The 25,394-nt window shown below is 36.9% G+C and overlaps 1 protein-coding gene and 1 non-coding gene across 2 annotated transcripts; both read left to right on the top strand.

Annotated features, from left to right (window-relative positions):
- Positions 1–2,082: 2,082 nt before the first annotated feature.
- Trnaa-ggc (transfer RNA alanine (anticodon GGC)) lies at positions 2,083–2,157 on the top strand. The gene has a single exon. It is a non-coding gene; the product is annotated as a tRNA-Ala (tRNA).
- Positions 2,158–12,528: 10,371 nt separating this feature from the next.
- On the top strand, positions 12,529–17,939 carry LOC146159068 (alpha-(1,6)-fucosyltransferase-like). Its single transcript, XM_083384850.1, has 9 exons — positions 12,529–12,656; positions 12,867–12,975; positions 13,605–13,836; positions 14,528–14,765; positions 15,226–15,358; positions 15,471–15,526; positions 16,128–16,281; positions 17,605–17,661; positions 17,850–17,939. The coding sequence occupies exons 1-9, from the start codon at positions 12,529–12,531 to the stop codon at positions 17,937–17,939; spliced, it is 1,197 nt and encodes a 398-aa protein (XP_083240976.1).
- The last annotated feature ends 7,455 nt before the right edge of the window (positions 17,940–25,394 follow it).

Raw genomic sequence — 25,394 nt, 5'->3', positions numbered from 1 at the left:
ATGTGATTAATTGTGGTAGAATCACACATAATTTGACTATCAGCAACGCAGTTTACAAGTTCCATCAACGGAACGAGCGCTAAATTACAAGCACGGCTTTTACACCTGCAATATTAAACGAAGATCGGTTTTCCCGAGTGTTATCTTGTCACATTTAGCGCAACATCTGCGCGGAGCTATATGCAAGTCAGCTAAATTACAAGTTGCGGTTGAGGGTAAATAATAACTATATCATTACCTAAAAATGGAGACTTTAAAACGCGCACGACAGTCACCTTTATACCTCCTTTTAAGAATCTGCTTCAGTTAAACAAATGTCGATGTTACACCAACATCGGATATTAGCGCAAAGACCGAACAGCGAGGAACGTACTGCGTATTACTCGACGTTTTTAGCGAGAAAAAAAGAAAGAAGGTTTGTCTTATCGTTGTCAGTTGTCGAATACACTCTTGCTTATCAGTAAACCTAAATAAATAACGAAAGAGAAAAAAAAAATATATATATGTAAAACGGCGTTTTGCGCTCGATTTTGGTTTCGCATTAGATTTAAGACGCGTGACCCAATTATTTAAAAAGCACGCCGCTTCGAACAGTTTGTTAAACCATGACAAAAACGAACAAATTCCAGGGGGGGGCAAGTGCTTCGTCTCACTGTTGAAGCGTGCCAAAAATGTGTAACTTTTTTTTTTTACCTTTTTTTATTTTCTCAGATATGCAGGTTGGCCTACGAATTGATGCAAAGCAGACATGTCGACGCATCAACGCGGGTAACGTGGGTGTCCACGTATTACCACAACATACCAAGCTTAAGCATGTTAAACCGCACGATAGACTATTATGCGAAACCAGCGCGGCGCTACATGGCACAAGAGGAGTATGCTAAAAGCATATTAAGCCTAAAGTACCAATATGAGTTTATTACGAAGATTGCACCTTTTGACTTATTCGGTGAAAGGCTAAATCTGTGATGCTTTACACATGATGCAAATGCTTCATCAAATTTTGACCTTAAATAAGTGTTGTCAATGCCTCTTATGCAAGCCAATAATGAGTTTTGATCACGAAAAGGCGATCTGTATCATAAGGCTTTAACCTTAATCAGTGATTTTATCATTCTTTTTGCCTTTGCCGCTAACTTTGAACAAGAAGTTTAATATAGGACCCACAAAGTCTCACATCCATGTAGCCCGCAAATAAAGTAACACACTGAACACGTGCAATTTGTTTTTACCTTTTCTGAGATTTTCAAGACCAAGAAAAAACACCGATCACCTGTAATAATTTGCGTTAAATTTTCAAATTTATTTTTTATTTCAAAAAGTGGCAAGACTTGAGAGGTAGATTCGTGATTTATCTTTGTGTTGCAGAATATATACTTCTGGTTTCATAACATGAATACATTACTACTTCGACTAAGAAATGTGTCAGAATATTCTTAACTGAACAGACCATTTTAACGGAACGTGTTCTACCTGGCCTGGCGTTAAATTTGTTAATCCAGTAAAAACGAAAAAAAGAAGGCTAACATCTCTTGTGATAATATAAAAAAATAACTTGTAGTATTTGTATAGTATTCCTATTGGTTGTACAAACAGACAGTGGAAAGCAGGCTATAGTGACATGGTTGCTTAAACATTAGCTACTTTCTGAACGTGCGAAGCTCAGTTGGTATAGAGCAGTGGTTTCAAACCTAGGGGGTCGCCGTGTAGTATTTGATAAAGAAAAAAAACAGAAAATACGAACTAAAAGGTAGCAGTATAGAATTAGATAAAGCAACCGCTCTAACATTTGTGGTTATGTGGCTTATTCTGCAATGATCCAGTTACGATTTGAGCGTCCATTCATTTTTGTTAAACAAATGTCTAACAAATGTCTAACAATGACGGAATTACGGAAAGCCGTAATCGTTGGTCATAAAGCAACTTCCGAGGGGCTAGATCACAGATGTTATTAAACACATATGTTTGTGTGTGTCTTTCATTGATTGATACGGACTGATGATCCCCCAGTGTGAAGTTGCTTGTACTAACAAAATGTGCAAGTATTGGCGCATGGTTGTTTCTCGACTCGCTCCTCTCTGAGCCTGCATAGCTCAGTTGGTAGAGCGACGGTCCCGGCTTGACCGGAGGTCGTGAGTTCGAACCTCACTGCAGGCTAGTTGTTTTTCTGGCTTGCTCTGCTTGCATCATAGATCGACAGATTCGGCGAGTCTGCGATGGCTTTTCGGTGTACTATTTATACGGAAGCCGTAATCGTTGGTCATAAAGCAACTTCCGAGGGGCTAGATCACAGATGTTATTAAACACATATGTTTGTGTGTGTCTTTCATCAAATGTCTAAAAAGTGTCTAATAAAATGAATGGACGCTCAAAACGTAACTTTAGCTTGTTGTGCATATTTACATCAGAAAGATTTTGCCAAATTTGATACAATGTATCATACACTATATTTGGGGGGTCGCGCAAGTTATCGAAAACTTAAAAGCAGGGCTGCGGAGTCGGTTAAAAGTAACCCGAGTCCGACTCAGGCTAAAAAAATAAAACCGAGTCCGACTTCCTAGACCCGAGACCGACTCCGGTCAAATGTGCGATTTTGTCGAGTCCCGAGTCCGGCCCTGACTCTACAGCCTGTATTTCACCAATTTACGCATCTAAAATAACGTGGATATTCAGCAATCCACTTAAAGCGGTGTCTTACAATTCATTCACTCACAATACATGGTTCAGAAATATGTCACCATATGCTATTCCATATTTACAATTTGCATGTGGTGGCATATTAGTTTAAAAACTTGGCACTGCACATACGCATGTCGGGACTCGGGACTCGAGTAGTTTTACGTGGTTTTACTCGAGTCCTGAGTCCCGAGTCCGACTCCGCAGCCCTGTTTAAAATATGAAAAGGTTGGAAACCACTGATATAAAGCGACGTTTTATGTTAAGCCAGGTCATTGGTTCGAATTTTAACTGAGGACTAACATGACTCGCACAAAAATTCTTCAACAACTGATCTCGGTTTGTCACATGGAGTCGAAAAGTTTAACTTTTTCTGATCGGTTAGTGTAAACCGGAGTTAGGCTTTTAGGTTGGGTAATTTAAACATTCCGGTTCAGCTCCAGATCGACCAAGGGTGTTCCCAAACCGGTTGATAAAGTTTCTGGAAGGCTTGAATAAAAGTAAAATGCGTTAAACTAAGCAATGCATTATGTAGCTTATTGTAATTGAAGCACTGCAACTCGTATTTAATCTAAGCTTGATAAAGTGTTAAAACTAACAGATAGTTACTTAATCTTCTAATTAATTAAAATACAACGTGGTGTATTTATTAGGCATGCAGAAAATATTTTTTGGGAACATATATCACTTTCTTGTGAGTAACCGTTGTTATAAGATATTTTTATAAGGTATAAAATCAAAAACGACCAACGCCATGAAATTTGATGATGAGTCGGAGTAAAAGTGTGAGAGATCAGGTTTGCTGCATGAAAATTCGTTGCCAATTAGTGACTCAGGTGAAGATTTCTTGAACTTGGTTGTCGACATTAGATTGAGCAAAATTCCCCAATTAATTTATATGAAACGTTCAGCGCAAAAAAATATGTTTGTACAGCCAAAGATTTCAACTTAAACCAAATCATATGATCATATGTACAAATCATATGTCTTTCGATGTTCCAATTGATATGCGTTTGTACAAAAGCCAATAACAATAGGCTCACCAACCGAGTAAATTGTACATCCATCTTGAAGTGAAAAGTGTGTATAACGCGACTCCAATCAAGACTAGCAGTACTGAGAGAGAGACCTTCAGCTCAGTTACTAAGCGACGCATGATCTCGTCTTCTCGTCGCAAGTCGTCCATAACGCTTGACGATTTATTCTTGCACGGGAACTCACGATGGGGAACCTCGACATCTAAAAAGTCCCAAAGTGGTTTCCATCCTTGTTTCACTTCGTAGACGAGCAACTGGTTTTTCGGAGCGTTCTGTAAAAAAATTAAGGCTGCCCTAACTTAATATTTTATCCTAGAAGTTTTTCTCTTTTCGCTTTTGCACTAGGCCAAAAATATTAAATAAGTGCCACTTTATTAAAAAAAGTATCCGTCAAAAATAAATAAAGCTTAGTACAACAGAGCGAAATTTAATGACGTTAGTTACCGACTAAAATGTTTAGCGAAACGAAAACAGTTAAAATATAGTCATTGGCAATATTATTGACCACGTTATTTGTTTCTAAGCCTATACACGGTTAGAACCAAAGATTTTAGCTTACATACGAATTTGGAATCAAGCCTCGATCTATAGCACGTGTCGTCAACCTTTTTCAAGTCGCTGGCCAAAAGCAAACTTAAAAAGGTGTTTGCGGGCGCACAAAATGATATTAAAATGTTAGAACAACTGTAAATCGGGCGCGCCTCGGATATTTTTTGCACTCAAAAAAGGGTTTTATAAGTACATTTACAGAGGCAGGAGAGTGTTGACACAAAGCGCGAAAAAGTCGTTGTTTGGTTTAAAATTCGAGTTCACACGTCGTCATCCATACTACTAATGAAAAGTGTAATAGAACTACTTTGCGGGAACGCGATAATATTTAAAGTTAATCTATAGCTCAGTGTTTGTTAAGCGTTTTAAGTGAAGGCGCATCTGGCGGGCGAAGCAAGGCCGATTTTTTTGGTATACCGGTATTTCTTTTAAATTTATTGCAAGTTTTTATTACATTGCTAAAAATTAAATAAAAGTTGAAAAATATATGTCCAATATTTTTTAATACGCTACGCAATTGGCAGCCTTCCATGGCGCAACGGTAACAAATCGCTGATCTAATTGAAAAGGCAGCATCAGAACGTAAATAAACCGGACGTAGAATAAACATTAGCGCGAAACGCGAAGACTTTTCGCAATTACGTAGTAGTTAAAATACTCAAAAAGTATGTGAAATAGACTGTGTTTAATTTGTCAAGGAGGCGGCGGGCGGGATGAATTACAACGATCCGGCCCGTTGGCCGTGGGTTGCCGACCCCTGATCTATAATAATTTGCAGTATATTTGGCTGGCAACAAAGAACAGTCTTAAACAAAACAACCTGCAAAATGTTGCGATTGTGATTTCGAAAAAATCGCTTCAAAGCTTCTTCTTCATAGGGACGCACAGCAGACCAAGGCCAACCCTCCTGACATCCGAATAGTGAAACTGTTCAAAAACAATAAAATATATCCTTTTTAACCAAGATATCGAATAGTCAGGTAAATCTGTATACTAGAAAAGCCCGTTGAAAATGTTACGATTTTTTTTATTTCGTGGGCATGTTTTAATACCCGCGATAAATTGATTGGCAACCTACCGCAGTTATAATTGCATAATTGCCAACATGCAACTCTTCATTTGTTGGACATTCAGGTAACGTTTTTTCAAGTTCATAGGCTGACAATTAATAAAAACCTACATCATATTTACATTCGACTTAAAGGAAAAAAAACAATAAATTTAAATACCAAAAACAAAAGTAATAAATTATGATTTTCAAACGTGTAAAACGTCTCTTCAAATTCGTTACTAGAGCTTTTCAGTCGAAAACTCAAACGTTAGAGCTGATAAAAATGCAAACACTTGCTTATAAGTTTTCTTACAAGCTGCTGTGCGAAACTTAAAGAGCCTCCAACCGGAAAAACAGAAGGTTAACAGCGATATGTATTTTATGTCCGAACTCAGAGCAGAGACTTGATTTGGCGCTTGTGCACCAAGACTCCTCGTCGCGGTCAGAACAATCTGTACAGAGGGAAGTTTTTTCAGTACTTTTTATTTGAGTCAAACAATACGCTGCATTATATCTGATTTGATTTACAGAAGGGTTTGGTAAATTAATTTGAGCCCGAACAACTTAAAACTCATTGACTTCTCACGAGCAATATTTTGTTGCTCGAAAACCGAAGCTGCAATTTTACGGTCAGCCATTCCACTTTCTTTTCGATGTGACATATTGTTCAACAAATCATCTCTCCGAACAAAAGAACAAAACTTCAAAGACAAAAAGTTTTAGTAAACGACCTTATCTTGATAAAAGGGTTTTAAGCTGGACGTTTTTGGCTTTCAGATTCATTATCAAGCTACACACAAACAAATATAATTTTATAGGATTTTGAGAATCCACCTTTGCGTCGGGAAATGCTCCCAGGATCTCCTCCCAGAAAAAACAACTCGGACCATCAGTCACAGCATCCACGTCTTTGTACATTCGTTTTAAATCTTCAATTTTAGCTCCTTCTCTTATGGTTTTTATCCAATCGTCGCCAAGGAAATAAAAGTTCTCCATAAAATCGTAAACATTGAAGCCGAGTTGATGTAAAGCCGCGTACATTGTTTTTGTGCCGGTTTTGGGCAAACCAGCAACGATGACCTTCATAACTTTAATTGTTGTCTGCGATAAATGCAACCGCTACTTTAAATATGCATTTAAAAAACGGTTAATTTCGAGTACAAATACCCAAGGTATAATTTATTTTAAAAATACAGGAAAATTTTATTAGTGAAGAAGTAGACTAGTTATAACCAAAAAGTACCACAATCAGAATACATACTAATGCTAAGCACAGCACCGAAACATAATGGTGGATTTGACAAGATGCTCTATATTGTGCAGGCAAAGAAAATTCATACCTTTAGAAACACTAAATAACACGAAATGTAAGTATTCATTTATTGCTGATTTATAAAGCCAATCTTTACAACGTAGAATCGGTTAGCACAATACTGACTACCAAGTTTTCTGTAAATAACCTTAATATAATATATACCTAAAGGTCAAAATATCTTAATAAGAACTCGCTACAATTTTTATGCATTTAAAATGCGAACAAACAACTGTCATATCAGTATAAACTTTCTTTAAAGCTGATAGCACTCAGGTTTCCTGACTTTGGCCCTGTCGATCGAGAAATGCAAACAGTACTAAATTTAACCGTGACTGCAGCACTTTACCTAGGGCTGCGGATTCTGTAAAAACAACACAAGCTCGACTCCCGGGTGCACTCCGTTCGTAATAACAAATTGGAGCCCAGAGCCCTCAGCTCTGTATAACCATCCATGTCAATAAAACGGTGTGGACAAGCACTAATGTAATCCAAAGCGTGTCATAATAATACCCTGCTGCCGCCCGAATAAGCATAAGATTTCTTTCCAAAATTATGATTCGTGTCGTAATTTAGGATGACCACCTTCTCCAAGCTGGGGAACTATCTTCTCGTCTGAGGGAGGAAAAGGGGGTAAAACGAGGGGCAAAAGAAAAAAAGGGGTCAAGAAGGGAGAAAAAATGTGCAGGGCTGGACGAGGCGCAAGCGTCATTGCTAAACAAGGTTAAACGGCGACCCTTTGCGTCATAAGCTTTTCAACATTGCACTACAATTGATTTGTTGAATTTAAATTTATGAAGTAAAAGTTATTGAAACTGCCAAAAGTATAACTTTATTGGCAAATGAGAATAGGTACATAGAGGGGGGAGATTGCGCGCCGCTGACGTCGCGCAAGCGTTCATTGCTAAACAAGGTTGAACGGCCACCGTTCGCGCCACAAACTATCAATTTTAAATTATTTACTTTGTAGCATTCTATTTGAAAAGTAAAAGGCAAAAATACTTGTGCCTTAGAATTGTTCGTTTGTTCTACTGCATTCGCCGTTTACAGTATCTTGTCCCTAATTCGTCTAGACGACTGTGTTCTTTGAATGAACGGATGCTGCTTATTGCAATAGTTTTCAGGATGCGGTAAGCTGTTAATATATATATTGAAATCTGCTAATAAAAAATCCTACCTCAAACTTGGCTTCCACATCACCGGGCACATCTTCATATTCCAGGTCGGTCTCAGAAGGGCTGTCTTCGTCATGCGTTTCTTCCAGGTCCGAGGCAAAACCTTCATCAGTGTCCCCACTTAATTCCACATTTGGCATAGAAATATCTGACTGTGCCAACAGATATTCTATGCCTAACAGTTCTTTGAGGAAGGATGGTTTTGCTCAGCATTGTTTTGAACAGATTGTTTCCAACATTTTGCAGCTGGACATCATAAAGCCGCAATGCTAGCTTATGCTCCAAGTCAATGCTTGCGGACAGTCGATCAGCATTCCAGAGAATAATTACTTCCATGAGATAGGCCTAGAAATTGTTTAGATTTGCTGATGAACCTGAATATAGTTAAGAAGGCATTAGATGCAATCAGCAATTAGTAAAATTATTTCTCATTATCTGGAATAAAACGATTTAAAGGAAGATGGAAACTCTCCAGAGATGTAGACCCTCTGCAACAGAAAAAAATGCAGTGTAATTGGACCTTTTTTTCAATTTTACCAATCAGCATATAAAGCGAGAAGTTAGGAGGGTCTTGGATGCACTCCACATGCCTATTTTGTTCAACGTTTCCTGTTTAAAAATTGGAACACCCAAGCAATCCGTAGCAGAATGATAGGAACGAAGGAACGATCGATCCATGCCATAGTTGCCTCTACACCTCGAGTTTGACGCCGACAATGTCTGGCCAGCTCCTTTTTGCCGATGGCTTTCTTCACTGCAATGTCGGTGGGCATCCTTCCTGTGCTTCTGTAAATCTCATTCAAACTCTGTTTTTGCCATATTTAACACTGAAACCGCAAAAAATTGTCAGGCACCGCGCGAATATTGTGATTTCAAATTTTGTTAACTATACGTTTTAGCCCAAGTCTCTTTGAGTCCCATTGCATTTTTTTTATATGATCGAAGGTATAACGCCCTATTTACAATTTAGTTAACTTATAGATAAACGATAAAAGTCATCCACCGTTCGAACTGTTTTTTATTCTTATTTTATTTACGATAACAGGCTAGCAACAGGGGGCTCAAACTTTGTTGCGCGAATCCATAATGTTTTTTGCAATATTGTCTCCTGAATTACAGGTTAGCGCCAATTCAACCAATTAAACTCAATTTTTTTCGCGCTTCGTGCGGCCAACCACACACTTCACTATTTTCATGTTGCCTCAGTGATATTTAACTAAAAAATGCAGAATTGCTATTCGTATAGGGGGGGCGCAAGATATAGAAAAATTACGAAAGAGGGGAGCAGCTGAAAAAGGTTAGCAACCACTGGCCTACCCGGTCCTGCAGATGTACTTAATGTTATGATAAAACATTCAGCTTTGTGAAAATCAACGCTTGATGTACTCGTATCTTAATAATTTTGCGAAGATATTGTGCATAATACTGTTCTTAATATACAAAGGGTTAGTGGATTTTCGAAAGGAACATTTTCATCTAGATGTTTGCCAGGCTGATTTATCTGATCTAAACGATGTTCTCAAAGGCAGTGTAAAGAGTTTAGGAACATCTACACTCGACGAAATATCGCCACAACATTTAAAACTATATGTCTTGCTTAAATATGTTAAATAACAATCGCAAAATAGCCTTTATTATGCCTAAGATGGAAGATATTTGTCGATTTGAGTTGTATATTTTAATTTAAAAGAAATGTAAACACGGTATCAGGTTAAATATTGGCCAAATTGTGCAGTTACAGATACGTATCAAAATGCGGGTGGACTAAATTTAACAGCAAAATCGCTTCGCCAGCCCAACTCCAATCAATCCTGCTATTATCCTGTCCGTGCTACGAACGCCATTCTTATTCTTCTTGTTCGCCAATCAGTTGTATACCGGATACCCGTAGCGAGGCGTACAATGCAGGCGGAAAAAAAGACAGAGCAGTTAACACGGACAGTTTTAAAGCAAATACGCACAGCTTACTTCATTTAAACTGCCTGAAATTTAATGCGTATGTGTATGGCTTAGAAGATAGAAGAACCTGTAAATGCATGCCGACGTTTAGAAAAGCGCTCCATCAGTTTTACTTATAATTGCTGTTTATAGACTTGTGCCCAGAAAGTGTTGCGGAAACCATATCAGAGATGGCCTTTTGTATAAAAACAGTTTCATTCTGCAATAAAACAGCGTTATGTGTCGTCGTAGTGTGTTGTCTTCAAATGTCGGTAATGCTGTATTACAGGTAATTTGACTGCGTACGATATTAAATAACAACACCAACCCCTTTAATAAATAGACTGTTGAAAATATTCAAACGAAAATTAACATAATTTTACCGAGAAATTAAATCGACATATAACGAAGACTTATGAAACGGTGTTGGGATAACGTTATTTGAAATGTAAGCGAATCTGAACCGAAGTTGAACAACAACGGTATAGTTGAACCATAGTTGGACATGTGTAGCTTTGAAGCTTAACGAAAGTTAGGCTGTCCCAAGCGTTCACATCTGTACTTTTGTAAAATTCCATATCATGTTATTTTTGTGCATTGTCTCTACGATATAAGAAACTACAAGGCTCGTCTAAAGTTACAGTGAAATTTGTTTTTATTTATTTATTCTACTATAGGCTAATTATTTTTTTTGCTAATGTTTTCAGCACAGTTTACGAATTCATGATTTATGGTTTAATTAGCTTTTATCACGAAACGTATCATTCGAGTTAGCAGCTGTTTTGTTTAAAGCATATATTTGCACCAAATATAAGAATGTCGGCTTTTGTTCAATCGTTTTTTCGTTTTGTTGAAATCTGTAATAGGATATCATATAAATTATTTATGGTGCACATAAATCAACACAATATACTGTAGTATTATCTGTAAAGCCATGGTAATACGACCAACGATATAATAATCCAAACGCCCAATGATATATTTGACTGAATAAGACCTAACTCGCCAGAATAAAGCCAACACCTGTCAGATGAAGGCAGTTTAGGTCTTATGTTATTTGGGTTATTACGACATGTTGGTTCGTCTAACTATAGCCTACCGTTTTGCGTTTCTTTTTTCTCTTGTGTTTGTCAAAGTGCCGGTTCATCATTTTTTAATGAGCTGTGATTTATAACTAACCTTTCATTTTATTATAGTTACTTTTGCTTCACAGGAAAATCAGCCAATGCCTCAAAAACTATACGTTTAGCCAAGTTAGTTTAATATTGTAAGAACAAACCCCCCAACTAAAAACAACAAATTTCTTGAATACAACCCTGACCCTGTAGTATTTTGGGCCTTTGAAATAAGAATATTTTTCGAATATTTTTTTTTCTTTACAGCAACACGTACCCCAAAATGATGACTAACCGCTATCATATCAACAAAGCTAAGAGTTTTAACAGCATACAAACAAATAATTTAGGTAAGTGGCAAAGAGCAAGTTGTATATAACTGAGAAGCGATTCATTGATGTCGAGATTTCGCACATTCGCACAACCGTGTTCATCACGTCAGAATGTAAAAAAGCATGCACGGTGATGTGAGCATCAAGGTCGTAATTTTTCAGTTATGGCCCTGGAGTAAACTTCAATTGGGCGCATAGGAGAAGATCCAAGACTTGTGGGGGCCACGAAAAAAATCTACCTTAAGAACACCACACACTGCTTTACAAAGATGTTATCGATTCGCGCAAGGCGATGAAGCGCCTTCAAAACGTTTAAGTTAATAAAACTTTAGTTTTTGAAGTGCGATGAAGTAGAGGAAGCCTTAATAGATAAAAGGGAAACACTAGAAACAAAACTAAGATTCGACTTTTTGTTATTTTTTCGTATTGTTGAAATATCAAAAAATAGAGTTTTGAGCCACGTGGCTTTCTCTCCTGGATCCGTCCCTTTGGTTTTTCCTAAGCGCACATAGTTGTAATTCATTTTTATGGCAAATGTAGGATAATAGTATTAAATTCAAAAAGTGAAAATGGTGCTCAGTACAGGCCATATAACTTTTATACGTATACAGACATGTTTGAAACGCGACTCTAAGGAGATCAACCAAAATGTACTCAAAAGAGGTTAACAAACAATTAACGAATATATTGTGCAAAATGATTACGCATAGATTCTAAATTATTTTTATAAAGTTAACCTAAGTTGTTAACACACATGTTTTTCAAAAAAATCTAGCAATGAGCGGTCCCGTTGTTGGCCACTTTGCACCGCACCGGCATAACCAGTTGTAGTTACGACCCTGGAAATAACGTACCCGGTTTAATAGTTCAGCATGCGCATGTTTGCTAGCAATTTTTAATTAGCATAACCAAACGCATTTCATTTGTAAACCTCGCAATACCATCCTGTCAACACTTTTTTCGACCTTCACTACAAATTTATGCAACTTTTATTGCATTGTTTGACTATATATACAGCATCTAACATATATGTGCATGCAATAGAGTTCCTAATCTTTTTAGTGTTTAACAGTGAATTTTAATTAAGCTCTTTTCAAATGAATGAAGTTGTGAAAGGAAGTTATACAAAAAAATTCTAACGCGTTTAATTGCAACTCTAATTCTCTTTCATTTAACTCTTTAAAATTATATCGACTCTAACTAAACAAAGAGGCAGAGAAAAGTAGATTTCAAATCCAATACATGCGTTCTTTCCGTTTAAAAAGTACATTCAAAGTTCTTGTGTTTCGTCGTCTTTCGGTGCTATTACGTTGTGCCTAATCTGGTGACTTTCTTTTTTAGATATGTCGGTTGCAGTCGTACAGTCGGCGGAAAAGTTAAGCGTCGTGTATAATGCACTTGTCAACATGCGCACGCGAATTCAAAGCAGTGTTGGCCCAACACTGAAAACGGAGTTGGAAGTCCGCATTCAGTGAGTATGAATAAACTCGGTGTTTTAAGGGACATTCTCAGAAGCGCAAAAAAAATTTGTAATGATATGAATTAATTAAATAAAAAATAAGCGAAATAAATCCGTTGGTTTTTTGTGTCAAATGGTATGTTTGTTTACCGAATTTGTTACCTTAAATGCCTGGCATAAAGAGATAAATCACAAAATTTATAGTTGAATGGCCCTTTCTAGATTCATTTTGCAAAAATTGGACGAAGTTACCAGCCTTCGTTCCAAAGAAAACAAGAAACTTTCAGATCAACTGTCTTTGAAAGTTCAAGAGTCTCTGTATAACTTGCAGGTAACTTAAATCAACTTTCACAAATAAGAAATGCAAATTTACACAACTTATTAAAGTGTGACATTGACTAAAAATAGATGAACGGTTAATAGCCGAAGACAACGGGAATCATGTCCGAGTAAGCACCTTTTTGAAAGCTTATTATTCTCACAAAGTTGTATTTTTACACATTTATTATAGGCCTACTTGCTTTGGCTCGTGTAGCTATAATCGCCACAAATTAGCCATATAAGGTCGACGCTAATATGACTGAACTCCAATGCTCACTTGAACATTAATATTTTCTTTTAGGTTTGTCGAAAAGGTTTAAGCGCTGATTAGCTAAAAGACGTCCACAAAATTAAAATCGTCTTTTGAATTTTGCTGTTTAATAAAAAACCGTATAACATTGATTAACGTGTAGTGTATTTTTAATGGAGGTTTTCAAAAAACAGAGGTTTTCAAAACCTACCTTCTGTTTAAATAAAGTATATAAACAGAAAACTGTAATGATCAACATAAAATAATAGTTTAGTTCAATATGTCTTAATTTTTCGTTAGTTAAGAATTGACCCTTAACGATATCTCATTCCCGTCTTTTGACCTTGAAGAGAACCTAAGGTCACTGAAAAGCATGTTGTTAATTTTAGCATCCAGCATCATGTAAAGCAGCTAAGAAGTTATATTGCTCAGTACACCCCGGTATATGCTACGGTGGAAACCTACATCATGTGATCTACTGCCTTCACATGGGACTAATAAGTGGGCGAACCGTGATTATTAAGAGGACGAATTTCTCTCACCCAGAGATCCTACGACCTACGACCAAGTGCTCGTTGGATGTAAATCAATACATGCCAACTTGGGACGGATCAGGGAAAGGCAAGTCTGTGGTTAAAACAGCTAGGTTAATACTTAATGCAACTATAGGCACCGATAACATATGATCAGTTTTGTAAACAAGTCAATTTGACTTAAGTCCAAGTCAATTCTTGCGCAAAAATAAAGTCTTGTCAAAACCCAATTAAGTCATAGGATGCCCAAGTCAAGTCCCAGTAGAGTTTACAATAAGGCGATTTTAAGTCAAGTCGTTGACACAGACGTAGGCTAAACTGTAAAACTATTAAATTGGCAAAGTCGTCCGTTGATGAGCTAACATTATAACGAAAAAATAACACAAACGCAATATACAGCAATCAAACAGTTTAATGTTCAAAACTATCAATTAAAAACATTTAATTTAATCCCAAGATATTTGACAAAATAACTTAAGTCCAAGTAAAGTCATTTGTTCAAAAGACCTTCATCAAGTCAAGTCATGTGAAAACAGTGACTGAAGTGCACTTAAGTAAAGTCAATGATGTAAGTCATTACAACACTACATATGATAAGGCAATAGAATGCTAGACTGATTTAGATTAAAAGGGTTCCGTATCTGAATCACTATATATATAAATCTCTTGTAATGTTAGACTAATCATATAACCCAAATGTTACCCAAAAGTACAGTATGGCAGACTGAATTTTGAGTAGCGGTGTAGTTTGACAAAACCAATTTTTAATATTTTTCCAGACGACTTTTCCATCCCCAACGTGCATTTGAAAGTTCCGCTTATTATAAGATTCGATTCTTCTTTTCCGATGGACGCCATTCCCCGTGACGTAGCACCTTATATCCGGGCCTTCCACGGATTTCCTGTCGCTTGGTGGCAGGGACAGATGGTCAAGTTCCTAATGACGCCCACTGACAAACGAGCTGAGCAAATTCAGCAAGTGTCAAAGAATTTGCGGTTCAGCACGCCAATCGTAGGGTAGGCAATTCATGTTGTGTTTACGTGCAATACCATTAAAAGTATATAGTGGGTTTGAATATGTGGGAAAAATATGCCAATATATCTTTAAAGTGCTCGGGTTTTATTTAGGCGATTAGGTTAAATTACTTCGAAAGTGTTCAACGTCTGCCAAAATATTATAAATATTGCGTAAACAACCACTGAAATTTATATTAGACATAAAGTAGAACGGTTGTAAAATGCGTGTAACTGTGGATTTTTTCAGAAATATTCTGAATTTAAATGCGTTAGAAACAAAGTTATTGTTCAACAAATGAAAATTAAAGTTGTTATATCAATCAAATGTTCAATTTGAACATCAAATAATTAATTCCCGTGAATTACAAGCTCTTGCACTAAAATAAATTTGTCGAGGTATTTAATTGGCGGTCAAAAATGGCAGAATTCACATCCGCCGAACGGATAAAATGATGCGTAGGCATCACAGTGATAGTGTCTACATGAGACCGGCCATCGACTGGTTTGACCTCTACGATCACAAACTAGCGATGGAAGGCAAACCTCCGCTTGTGAAAAGAAGGATCTTTCTGGCGACCGATGACCCAACTACGGTATTGAAATAACCAAAGCGTAAGTAGTTTAAGTATAATTTACTATTAGCCTACTGATTAGTGTACGAAAGGCAAGAAGATAAAGTTATTTTATTGACTGCATTGTCTTCAGACAACTTTATATGCAACATGGAAAGATATTCACCAAGTTCTTTGCCAAATTGAAAAGTGAATAATTTTGGTAAATGAAGCATTAATTCACATTCTTGCGTATTAGTAATGCACAGGCTGCTCCGTTCAGTTCTGTAAATTAAAAAAATATTTGATCCAAAGAAGTAACTCCTTGAAAATAATATATATTAAAATGTGATTTGCGTTGACAATCAACCTCGTGCGTTCGCTATTGGTGCCCTAATTGTCGCAAAATTTTCGTATTTGTTAATCGGATTGGGAGAAATCATTTAAATAAAGGATTTTAAGAAATTTAAATTATTGTGAAATGTTTATATCGACATGTGTGGAAGTAAATCCTGAATATTTAAATTTGAAAGAAACGTATCTTTTTAGTCTAATTGTAGGTTGATGACGAATTTATTGTCTTGATATTTGTTTTACCTGTTTTATTTATTTAATTTTTTGAACGTATAGTGGTCCAAGGTTGTTTGTGCTGTCCCAACAGATAACTGGGGAGTTGAGCGCTGCATTTTTTGTCATAAGAACTTGTGTCTGTACATGGACCTAAACTGACAAAACTGTTTTATGCGCCTGATAAGGTTTGTCACAAATCGCTATATCATGATAAATGATACATGATTGTTTGCAATTTCAGGTATCCAGTCTACGAGTTCGCCAACAACATGAAAGGGACGAACATTTCACGATTGCAAAAATTAAGAAAACAACTGGATGTTGTGACTGCTGTAATTGTCGACCTGGAGTTATTGTCACGCTGTTCCCATCTGGTTTGCGACCCCAACTCAAATGTAAGGTGTTAAATAAAGCTATTTTAATCGAAGCGACGTAAATGCACCAATTTTATTTGAGGGTAATAGTGCAATAGTTTTTTGCATAAAGTTTTTCATTAAAACTTAGCAAATACATTCAAAGTCAAAGGTTTGTGGCGTGCCAATTATATGTTGTAGAATATGGCGTATCAATGACTGAAAATTGCTTGAAACCTAAGTCTTTTAGACAATTTATTAAATGACATGTCTTGAACTTACATGCTTTACGCCAATGAATTCACCTTATTAAAAACATTTTGTGAAAAAAAAGGTTTTAAAATCATTTTTTCATAGTGCCAAGTTAGCGCTAATACTTCAATAATTCGATTAACAAGAATTCCATTGAATGTCAGAAATTGACCGCTAGAAAAGCAGACATGCAGTTAGATCAGGGGTTCTTAAACTGGGGTCCATGGACTCCTTGGGGGTCCGTGACCTAGTTTTAGTGGGTCCATGAAGGCCTAATTAAAGAACTAGTGTATACTTAAGAAGTAATTAATTATTCAAAGAAAACACTTTAATTAAAAATTAAACGGTTTTGCACTGAATGTATAGTTAGACTTCATTTAACTTTCACATTTTTCATACAGAAATAAACAGAGTTATGAAATCTATTCGTATTGTGACGTCATTTTTGAGCATTTTTTGCCTAACGGGGTCCATGCAAACCAAAAACAAATTTCAGGGGTCTGCGGTCAAAAAAGTTTAAGAACCCTTGAGTTATATCCTAACCATTGGGAAACGTCACTCTACCGACAGAGCTACACACATTTTAGTAATGAGAAACAACCATGGCACATGCAAACTGCCATCGTGATGCAAGTAAATTGCCAATAAATCCTACTGCATTTTTTTGACTTATTTTTGAGGTTTGTGATGATGAGAACCGAAGCTCAAAAAACGACTTTAGAATTGGTATTAGTTCAACTTTTATTTCGGCTGTCAATGTCGTGACTTTTAGCCTACTTGTACTGGATTAGGCCTTAAGTTCGGGGCAAATATGTCACTGTGCACAAACGGCTTGAATTGTCTAAGCTAAATATATATACCGGTATATACATATATTTGTATGAATTTATATATTTTAAATTATTTTTTTTAAATGACTTGACGTGGAGTGATTTTGATAAAACTATTTTTTTTTTTTTTTAAATTTGCTCGCAAACCATTTTCGTGCTTTATGTGTTGCTACGTAATCCCGAAATACCTCACAGTTCTTCAAATGTTAAGTATAAAACCATTAAAAAAGTGATTTTAAAAATACCTTAACAAGCCATCTATGTCCGTTGTCGTTTATTGCAGATATGCAGGGTGGCCTACGAATTGATGCAGTCAAGACATGTCGACGCATCAACTCGGGTAACTTGGGTGTCCACGTTTTACCACAACATACCAAGCTTAAGCATGTTAAACCGTACGATAGACTATTATGCGAAACCAGCGCAGCGCTACATGGCACAAGAGGAGGATCCTAAAAACATATTAAGCCTGCAGTACCAAGATGAGTTTATTACGAAGATTGCACCTTTTGACTTGTTCCATTAAAGGCTGAAAAAAAAATGCAACTACAGTACCAGGAATCAATCATCACGAAAATTGCACACATTGATGTGTTGGATGAAAAGTTGCTGCTGTGACGACTTTATTCAGTCAACCCACCGATAAACGGCCCCTGGAATAATGCAACTTGGGAGAGTTTCTCTTGCTGTTTCAAAAAGTAATGTCAAGCCTTGCCAAGAAAAAACATTTCATTATTTAAAAAGAATGAAACAGTACTAAAGTCTACTGATATAATTTCATAGCATATGAAACAATGCGTACTATTACTTTTTTATTGAAGCCTGTTTCAGCAAAAGCAAATAATTTTCTCCTGTATTATTCTCGTTTTATTTCTTTTGTATATTCTTTCTTTTCCCAGAAGTTGTTCTTACATCGTTTTGAGTCGGACCACCACCGATTTGCAGGTAGTACGCTTATAAGATCTTTCGTGACCTTAATCCGGATCCACTGCAGCAAAATCTTTCATATCTCTAATAAGCTCAGACGAAACAGTAACTATAAAATTCAACTTCATGTGTTTGTTTATTGACAGATTTTTCAATGCGTGTGAAATTTTTACCATTGCATTTTTTCCTGTATATGGTCTATTGTTTTAGTTTAACAGTTTTAGTAAATTTGTTGATACTCTGAGTTTAATTTCGGCTTATAAAACAATTTTTTTGCTTAACGGTATATTTTTGGTTGTTTGCTTATTAAAATATTTATCGGGATCCGACGATCATTATCAATTTTAATAATTTATCAATATTTTTATGCAAATATCTTGACTTCACGACAATAACTGGGACTGGGACTTGGATATGAGTAGTGGTGTAAATGAATTGAATGGAACTTGCAAAAAGTGACTGAGGCGCGCTTTGCTTTGCGTTGCTGATTGGAATGCTAGAAAATGATTTAGAATTGAGCAGGCAATTGTGCCGGAGGTCTACCAAGAGAGAATGAGCCCTCAAGAAATCTGTGCCTAAAAGAGGCTTTGCTACAACGGCTAAAGTAAAACACCAGCTAAATTGACCAAATGCTAGATCTATGTGTGTTTATTTTACTTCCGTTGGCTGCAAAAAGTTTGAAGCCGCTGAATTACTTTCGTATTTGAAGAGAAGAGGCTGAATAAACGATAATTTCCGCTCCTGTTTCGATCAAACAATTTCTTGCGGATATTTTTTGTATCACATATGTAAAATTTTAGTAGCGGCCGGCTGTGTCGTGTCCCTCAAACAAACAAGGTTGATGACCTTACCTCGCTTTGCCATTACATCTTTCATGGAAGAAACACAAGCCTCCGTATTCGTTCCTTTGTATTTTTGATTTTTGCGAACAGTAAACTGCTCATATTTATTTCGCGCTTGCCACAACATGTCAGCACGTTGAGCCAGAACGCGAGGCTTCAAAAATTTCTTTTACTAAAACCACACGAATGTTCTTGCCTATAGTTTGTAGAAAGAGGTATCGGAAAAGGAAGCACGGCACATGACCAGCTATAAGCGACCTCGTATTTTCTTCCATAGGCTGCAGTTGGCGACCTCCAAGCTCAGTTACGTGCAGAAACTTTGCTACTCGTTCATACTCGGAGAGGCTTGATGTGCTCAGTAATCGCTCATTTATAGCGTTGTACTTGTTTCTTTCTGCTGGATCTTCCACTAAATCGATCAGTGCTGGTCCGAGGCAGATACGACGTAGAATTACTTAAAAAACATGCGTAAAAATCGCGACTGTTGAAAACCATACTCGAGGTTGCTTGACCAAAAATGTCTAAACCTTGAGATAAACGGCGTTCAATATGCTTGTATCTTGATTCCAACATTAAACTCGTTTATAGCCGTAAAATTTCGTTTCTTGTATTGGGGTAACCAAATGTAGTTGCAAGCTTGTATTCGAGCAGCGTCTTCTGATGAATAAGACCAGTTGACACGTGCGCAAACGCAAACACATAAGCACACGCAAAAACAATTGCAAACATGTATGTAAAAACGCACAAGACACGCTTCGGGCAATCTAAATTCATTTAAAATTATACTGTTTGTTTTAGAATCCAGCATCGTGCAACCCAGTTAAGAAGTTGTATCACGCTCGAAAATATGCATACGCTCGAAATTACCATAACGTTAATTGCTGCGTTTGCTTGAGACTGAGAAACGGACGGACGGTGATTTTTGAGAGGATAAATTTTTCTCGACCAGAGATCCTGCGACGAACAACCACGTACTACTTAGATCAGAGTTTCCAACGTGGGTGGCACCGCCCCCATGTGGGCGTTGGCGAGTTACAAGGGGGCGTTTCTGGTCTTTTTCTTATTTGGGGGCGCTGAACCCACATAAGGTGGCGTTACGTGAAAGTACTGATGGCAAAATTTTATAAAAAGTTCACATAAAATAGTAACAAACAGCACTGTTAGGTAACTTTTAACCTTAAATGGCAACCTACTGCAAACTTGTAGTAGTTTCCCGACCATTGTTACGTAATAATTGGCTTTCTTATGTAAAGTTGTTGGTTGCTGCTGCGTTTCACCGTTTCACCGTTTTATACGCGGCAAAATGTTTTTATATTTAAAGCAGGGGTCACCAACATACGGCCCACGGGCCTGATTCGGCCAGCCGCGCCCCTTTGACAACTAGACACGAATCAATTTAATATAAAAAAAAGTTTCGCGCTTCTCACGAATGGTCTTTCTACTTCCAGTTTGTTTACACGTTTTGAGGCTGTCTTCGGACTAGATCAAGCGCTTCTTTACCGTTGCGCCGTGGAAGGAAGCCAAGTGCGTCGCGGACAAACGGAAAACGTTTTAAAAAATATTACACATATAATGTTTAGAATTTTTTTCGCAATGTAATAATAAAAACTAGCAGGAAATTTAAAAGAAATGCCGGTATACCCCAAACAATGGCACTCGCTTCACTCGCCAGGTGCGCCTGAACTTAAAATAAGGTTATCGCGTTTCCTCAAAGTAGCTTTATTACACTTTTCATTAGTAGCATGGATGAAAAAACGTGGCCCACAGAGACCTTTCTGAGTTTGGTTGGCGACTAGAAAAGGCTGCCGACCCCTGATTTAAATTCTTGGTTCAGAAAGTTCAAATTTTCCTGGTAATGATATAACCTGGTGAAATAATGTATCCAATAGTGAATGTATGTTAGACCAGTGGTCTCCAACCTTTTTGATAAACGACCCCAATTTTAATAAAATTAAATGAGATTTTATATTGCGACCCCATTTTGTTTTTTTAGATATAAATACAAATATAATACTGGAACAAAGTTAGCCGAGCGATTGTACGTAAACTATGCATAATTCCAGAGAGCAGTGGTTACAAAGTTTTACAGTAGTTAACATATGAATATGAATTAACACACGCGACAAAAAAATCAATTTGTTTCAACAATTAATTACATTTAGAATGATGGCAACATAGCATAACTACATAACCGCATGTAATGCTCTACTTCAGTGGTTCTCAACCTTTTTAGCTTGCGGACCGGTAAAATTTTAAAAACAATTCTGCGGACCGGTGGACCTTGACCCTAAATGTGATGACGACAAAAGTATGCAATCTAAAAGCAAATAATGGAAACTTCAATTTAATGAGCAATATGCTGCTGTATAAGTTTTTGGTATACAACTGGTCTTAAAGTTTAAGACTTAAACGATTTGTAGCCTACTTTTAACAGTTGGGCACTACTTGCAGCATTTGTGACGTACGATAAGGTCCAAAGTAGACGATTTACTCTATGTTACGTCTCAATGCTACAAATTACGGAGCTGGCAGAGTTCTAAATTTGATGGACAAGATTTCAACATTTTGCATTTTGCAATTGAGATATAAAATTTTAATATATTTGGCGGACCGGCAGGAAAGTTGTCGCGGACCGGCGGTTGAAAACCACTGCTGTACTTCCAACCAAGTACGACGTTTTGTTTTTAATATTAAGCTCATTGCGCTTAATCCCGCTTGACAAAGCCACGAGGTTGAAAAAGGAATGATTAGGCTTTTTAATACCATATTTAGGCAGAGTCGGTACGTTGATATTGCATCGAAATCGAAAAGTAAATATTTGCTGAAACCTTAGTTTTTTACTTTAAACGAATTACACAAAAAGCGTTTTGCTGCATCCGCTGTCATAATTGGGAATACAAAGCCTAATTGTTATATCTGCAAACATCGTTTGTTACGTGTAATAACAAATTTGACTTTTTGAAAAATTAACCCTTTAATAACGCATTGAAAGTATGTCCCAATATTACAATTTGCGAAAGTTCGATATTCGCTTGGCTAAATCGAAAAAAATCTAGATTTTGTTACATGTCACCTTAGCTGATTTAGCGCCTTTTCGAGCTTAAAAAGCAATTTTATGTAGAAAATGCACTCAATTACGTTTAATTGTGACGTCATAAAGAAAAACGATACGAAATAAATATTTCGTACTAAAACATCGGGAATATGGTAAGTTATGGCGACCCCACAAAAATTTCAGGCGACCCCACTTGGGGTCGCGACCCACAGGTTGGACACCACTGTGTTAAACAACCAAAATGCAGACAAACGAAAGTGCAGACAATATGATGTTAGACAACGATTAATATAATACTTTACTGTAAAGCAAGACGTGGGGGGGCAATATGAAATAATATTGGGCCGGTTATGGTGGATATGGTCGATCAACCGTATTCCCCGAACGATGTCAGTATCGCGCAAAATTCCTGCAAGATTAGAGCGTTATTTTTTTAGTTTTTACGTCAACCCCGGAGTATTCGTACTCCAGTTTCTTAGCAATTTGCAGTGGTCCAGTTATTATAGATTGATTGGACCCCTGTAGAATGCTTTTTACTTGTCACGGCGTCAAAAAAAACGTATTAAGCAAACTGTTACCCGAAATAGTTCAACTATTTTTTAACCTAAGAAATCGCATTCCCTTGTCTTTATGAAAAAAAGCTACCACACGCAGAAATAATTATAGCTGAAATTACCGACAGTGGCACTGGCCAGCTTACGACTTCGTATCTATAGGGGTCCCTTTAGTCCTTTTCCTCAAAACCTAATAGTTTCACACTCCACAAAGTTCCACGTATAAACATTTTTCAAGCTGTAATACCAGTGTTACAACTTCGCACTATACATGACTTGATTGGACTATTCAACGAGTCCTAACGCCTATTGGATAAAATGCGATTTTATTTTTTTTTTATTATTTTTATAACCCATAGTCGAGATTGAAATCTAAAAACGATTTAAAAGAAAAAATTTTGCATTTGCGACAATAGTTTGACTTTAATTTTGGTATAGTATAAGTAAATTGTGTCGAAAATTTTAAAACTACTTCGCTTGTATGTGTATAAATTGCATTACTCATGTCCGTTTGACATTTTTCTAAATCATTCTTTGAGTCATTTGTACCATTAGGACAAATACCAGTTGAATATACGTTGGGTTGTCTCTCTAGCTATGAGTATTTATGTATTCTCTTTTCCTACACTTTTGTCACTTGAACACCATCGCACCAAACGATTATGGCTCACACATAATTGTACACCGAAAACCATCACCAAAAGCTATACCCACACAAAATTTCAGAAATTTTTTGAAAAGGGCTACACGAATTTTTTGATCTAGGTGTGCAAATCATTTCATCTTGGAAATATTAGTATTATTTTTTTAATTGGCGAATATTAGTATTATTTTTTTAATTGTTAATTTTTTTACTTGGAAAATGTAGACCATTCTTATTACTGTGGTGACATTTTTTTCGAAAATACTTAAGGCGAATATATTTATGTTGCCGTTAAATGTTTTCTGAAATTTGTATGCTGGTAGCTTCTGGTCAGACTAACCGCATCTGTCGATCAATGATAATGCAAGCAAGACAGTATTGAAAAACAACTATATAGCCTGCACTTAAGATGAACTCACGACCTCCAGGTAAACCGGGATCGTCGCTTTACCAACTGACCAAGGCTGTAGCTTTTTTCCTGTCTTGTTTGCATCAATTATCGACCAATTCGGTTAGTCTGCGATAGTTTTCGATGTCAAATGATATGTAAGTCGTTATTGGTGTCTTCAGACAAGGAAGCGGCTTCAGAAAGGTTATAGATTACAGTGGATGAACACGTATGTGTGTGTATATTTGACTTTGTGGAGGGTATTGATAAATATGTTTCAATAATATAATCGACTTTTCACTTATTTAATTATAAGTATAGCTTACTTATCGTTACGAGGTAAGTCTTTAATTAAATAGAACGCGTTTTAAGGAAAATTTGCCTTTGGTTTTCGACTTGACTTAAGTGCACTTAAGTCACTCTATTCAAACGACTTGGCTTGATTTAAGTCTTTTAGGCAAAATGACTTGACTTGATTTAAGTCATATATTGCGTTTTGGAGATTTCTTTAGTAGGCTATTGCTTATAATCAGACGAGTTTAGCTAATTTTATTGGCTTAACGTGTAATTTGTATGACAAGAGGACTTGGCTTGAACTTAAGTTATTTTACAAATGACTTGACTGGGACTTAAGCCATTCCAAATGACTCGTTTGCAACACTGCGGCATACATTAGAGAAAAAACGTTTTGCGATAAAGGCTTACATTTGAACTGATGGTGCATACGACGTAATCGCGCTTAGCTAGACGACCGACGTCCTATGCCAAGGCTTTGTAGCCGAGCTCACGATGTCGGTTTTTCAGTGGATTGGCAACCTGGGCTGACTCTTTGTCAAAGATGATCTCGTATTCGAGAAAGCTGCAAGAAAGTAGACGGAAAGTTTTGTTTAACGCGAAGACTTATACAAGGCAACAAATCCTAAAGTAGAAAAATCTATAAAACCATAGTATTAAGACCAACGAAGTAATAAAGCCGAATAGCCTATACACAGTAATTTTGTAGTAGTAGCCAACAGTGCAGAATAAGATCGAAATCGTCTGAACAAGACCTATATCTGCCGGAATACGTCCTAAATTCACCGGGATAAAGCCTAAATGGCCGAAAGAACGCCTGGAACTGTCGAGAAAGCGTATAGGATGATCAAGCGCCGTCGGTCTGTCATTGGCCGTTGTTGTGTAGAAGTTTGGGTGCCCTAGTTTAAACGATTGCTTGTTTGGGGTTAGTGATGGCTAACGGTCGGGGTTAGAAAATGGGTCAGGGTTCAAATTAATAGGGGAGTTAGGTATGTACATATAGGAGTGGGGTTTACGTTTTGGTAAAGTGTTGTTTGGGCCTGATTCTGATCATTTAGGAGTGGTATTCAGGACTTCACCCGATTTAGACGGTACCAAGACAATTAGGTATTTGTCTATTTTGGTCTCATGCTGAACTGTGTTCTATTCCGACACTGATGTTGTTCTTATTTAGGTCTTATGGCTGAAGTCCCATATAAGCAACACATTTTACTCCCTTAAAGGTTTTTTTTAGGCCACCACCGGGCCATAGATAAAACAGACATCATTTCGATGTCGCGCGAAACCTTGTTACATTTAGATATTTCTAAACTTCGCTTATCCTTATAGTCACTAATCGTTACAAAGAAAACGTGTTTGAATTATTAAAG

Source organism: Ascidiella aspersa, chromosome 3, assembly GCF_963924565.1.
Source record: "Ascidiella aspersa chromosome 3, kaAscAspe10.2, whole genome shotgun sequence".
Lineage (NCBI taxonomy): Eukaryota > Metazoa > Chordata > Ascidiacea > Phlebobranchia > Ascidiidae > Ascidiella > Ascidiella aspersa.
This window is presented reverse-complemented; position numbering and strand designations above follow the sequence as displayed.

Excerpts from the sequence above, each read along its gene's own strand:
- LOC146159068 (XM_083384850.1), top strand. The coding sequence starts at position 12,529 with ATGTCGGTTGCAGTCGTACAGTCGGCGGAAAAGTTAAGCGTCGTGTAT. Across the intron at positions 13,837-14,527 it reads TTGGGACGGATCAGGGAAAG|ACGACTTTTCCATCCCCAAC; the intron begins GCAAGTCTGTGG and ends ATATTTTTCCAG. Across the intron at positions 14,766-15,225 it reads TTCAGCACGCCAATCGTAGG|GCATCACAGTGATAGTGTCT; the intron begins GTAGGCAATTCA and ends AATGATGCGTAG.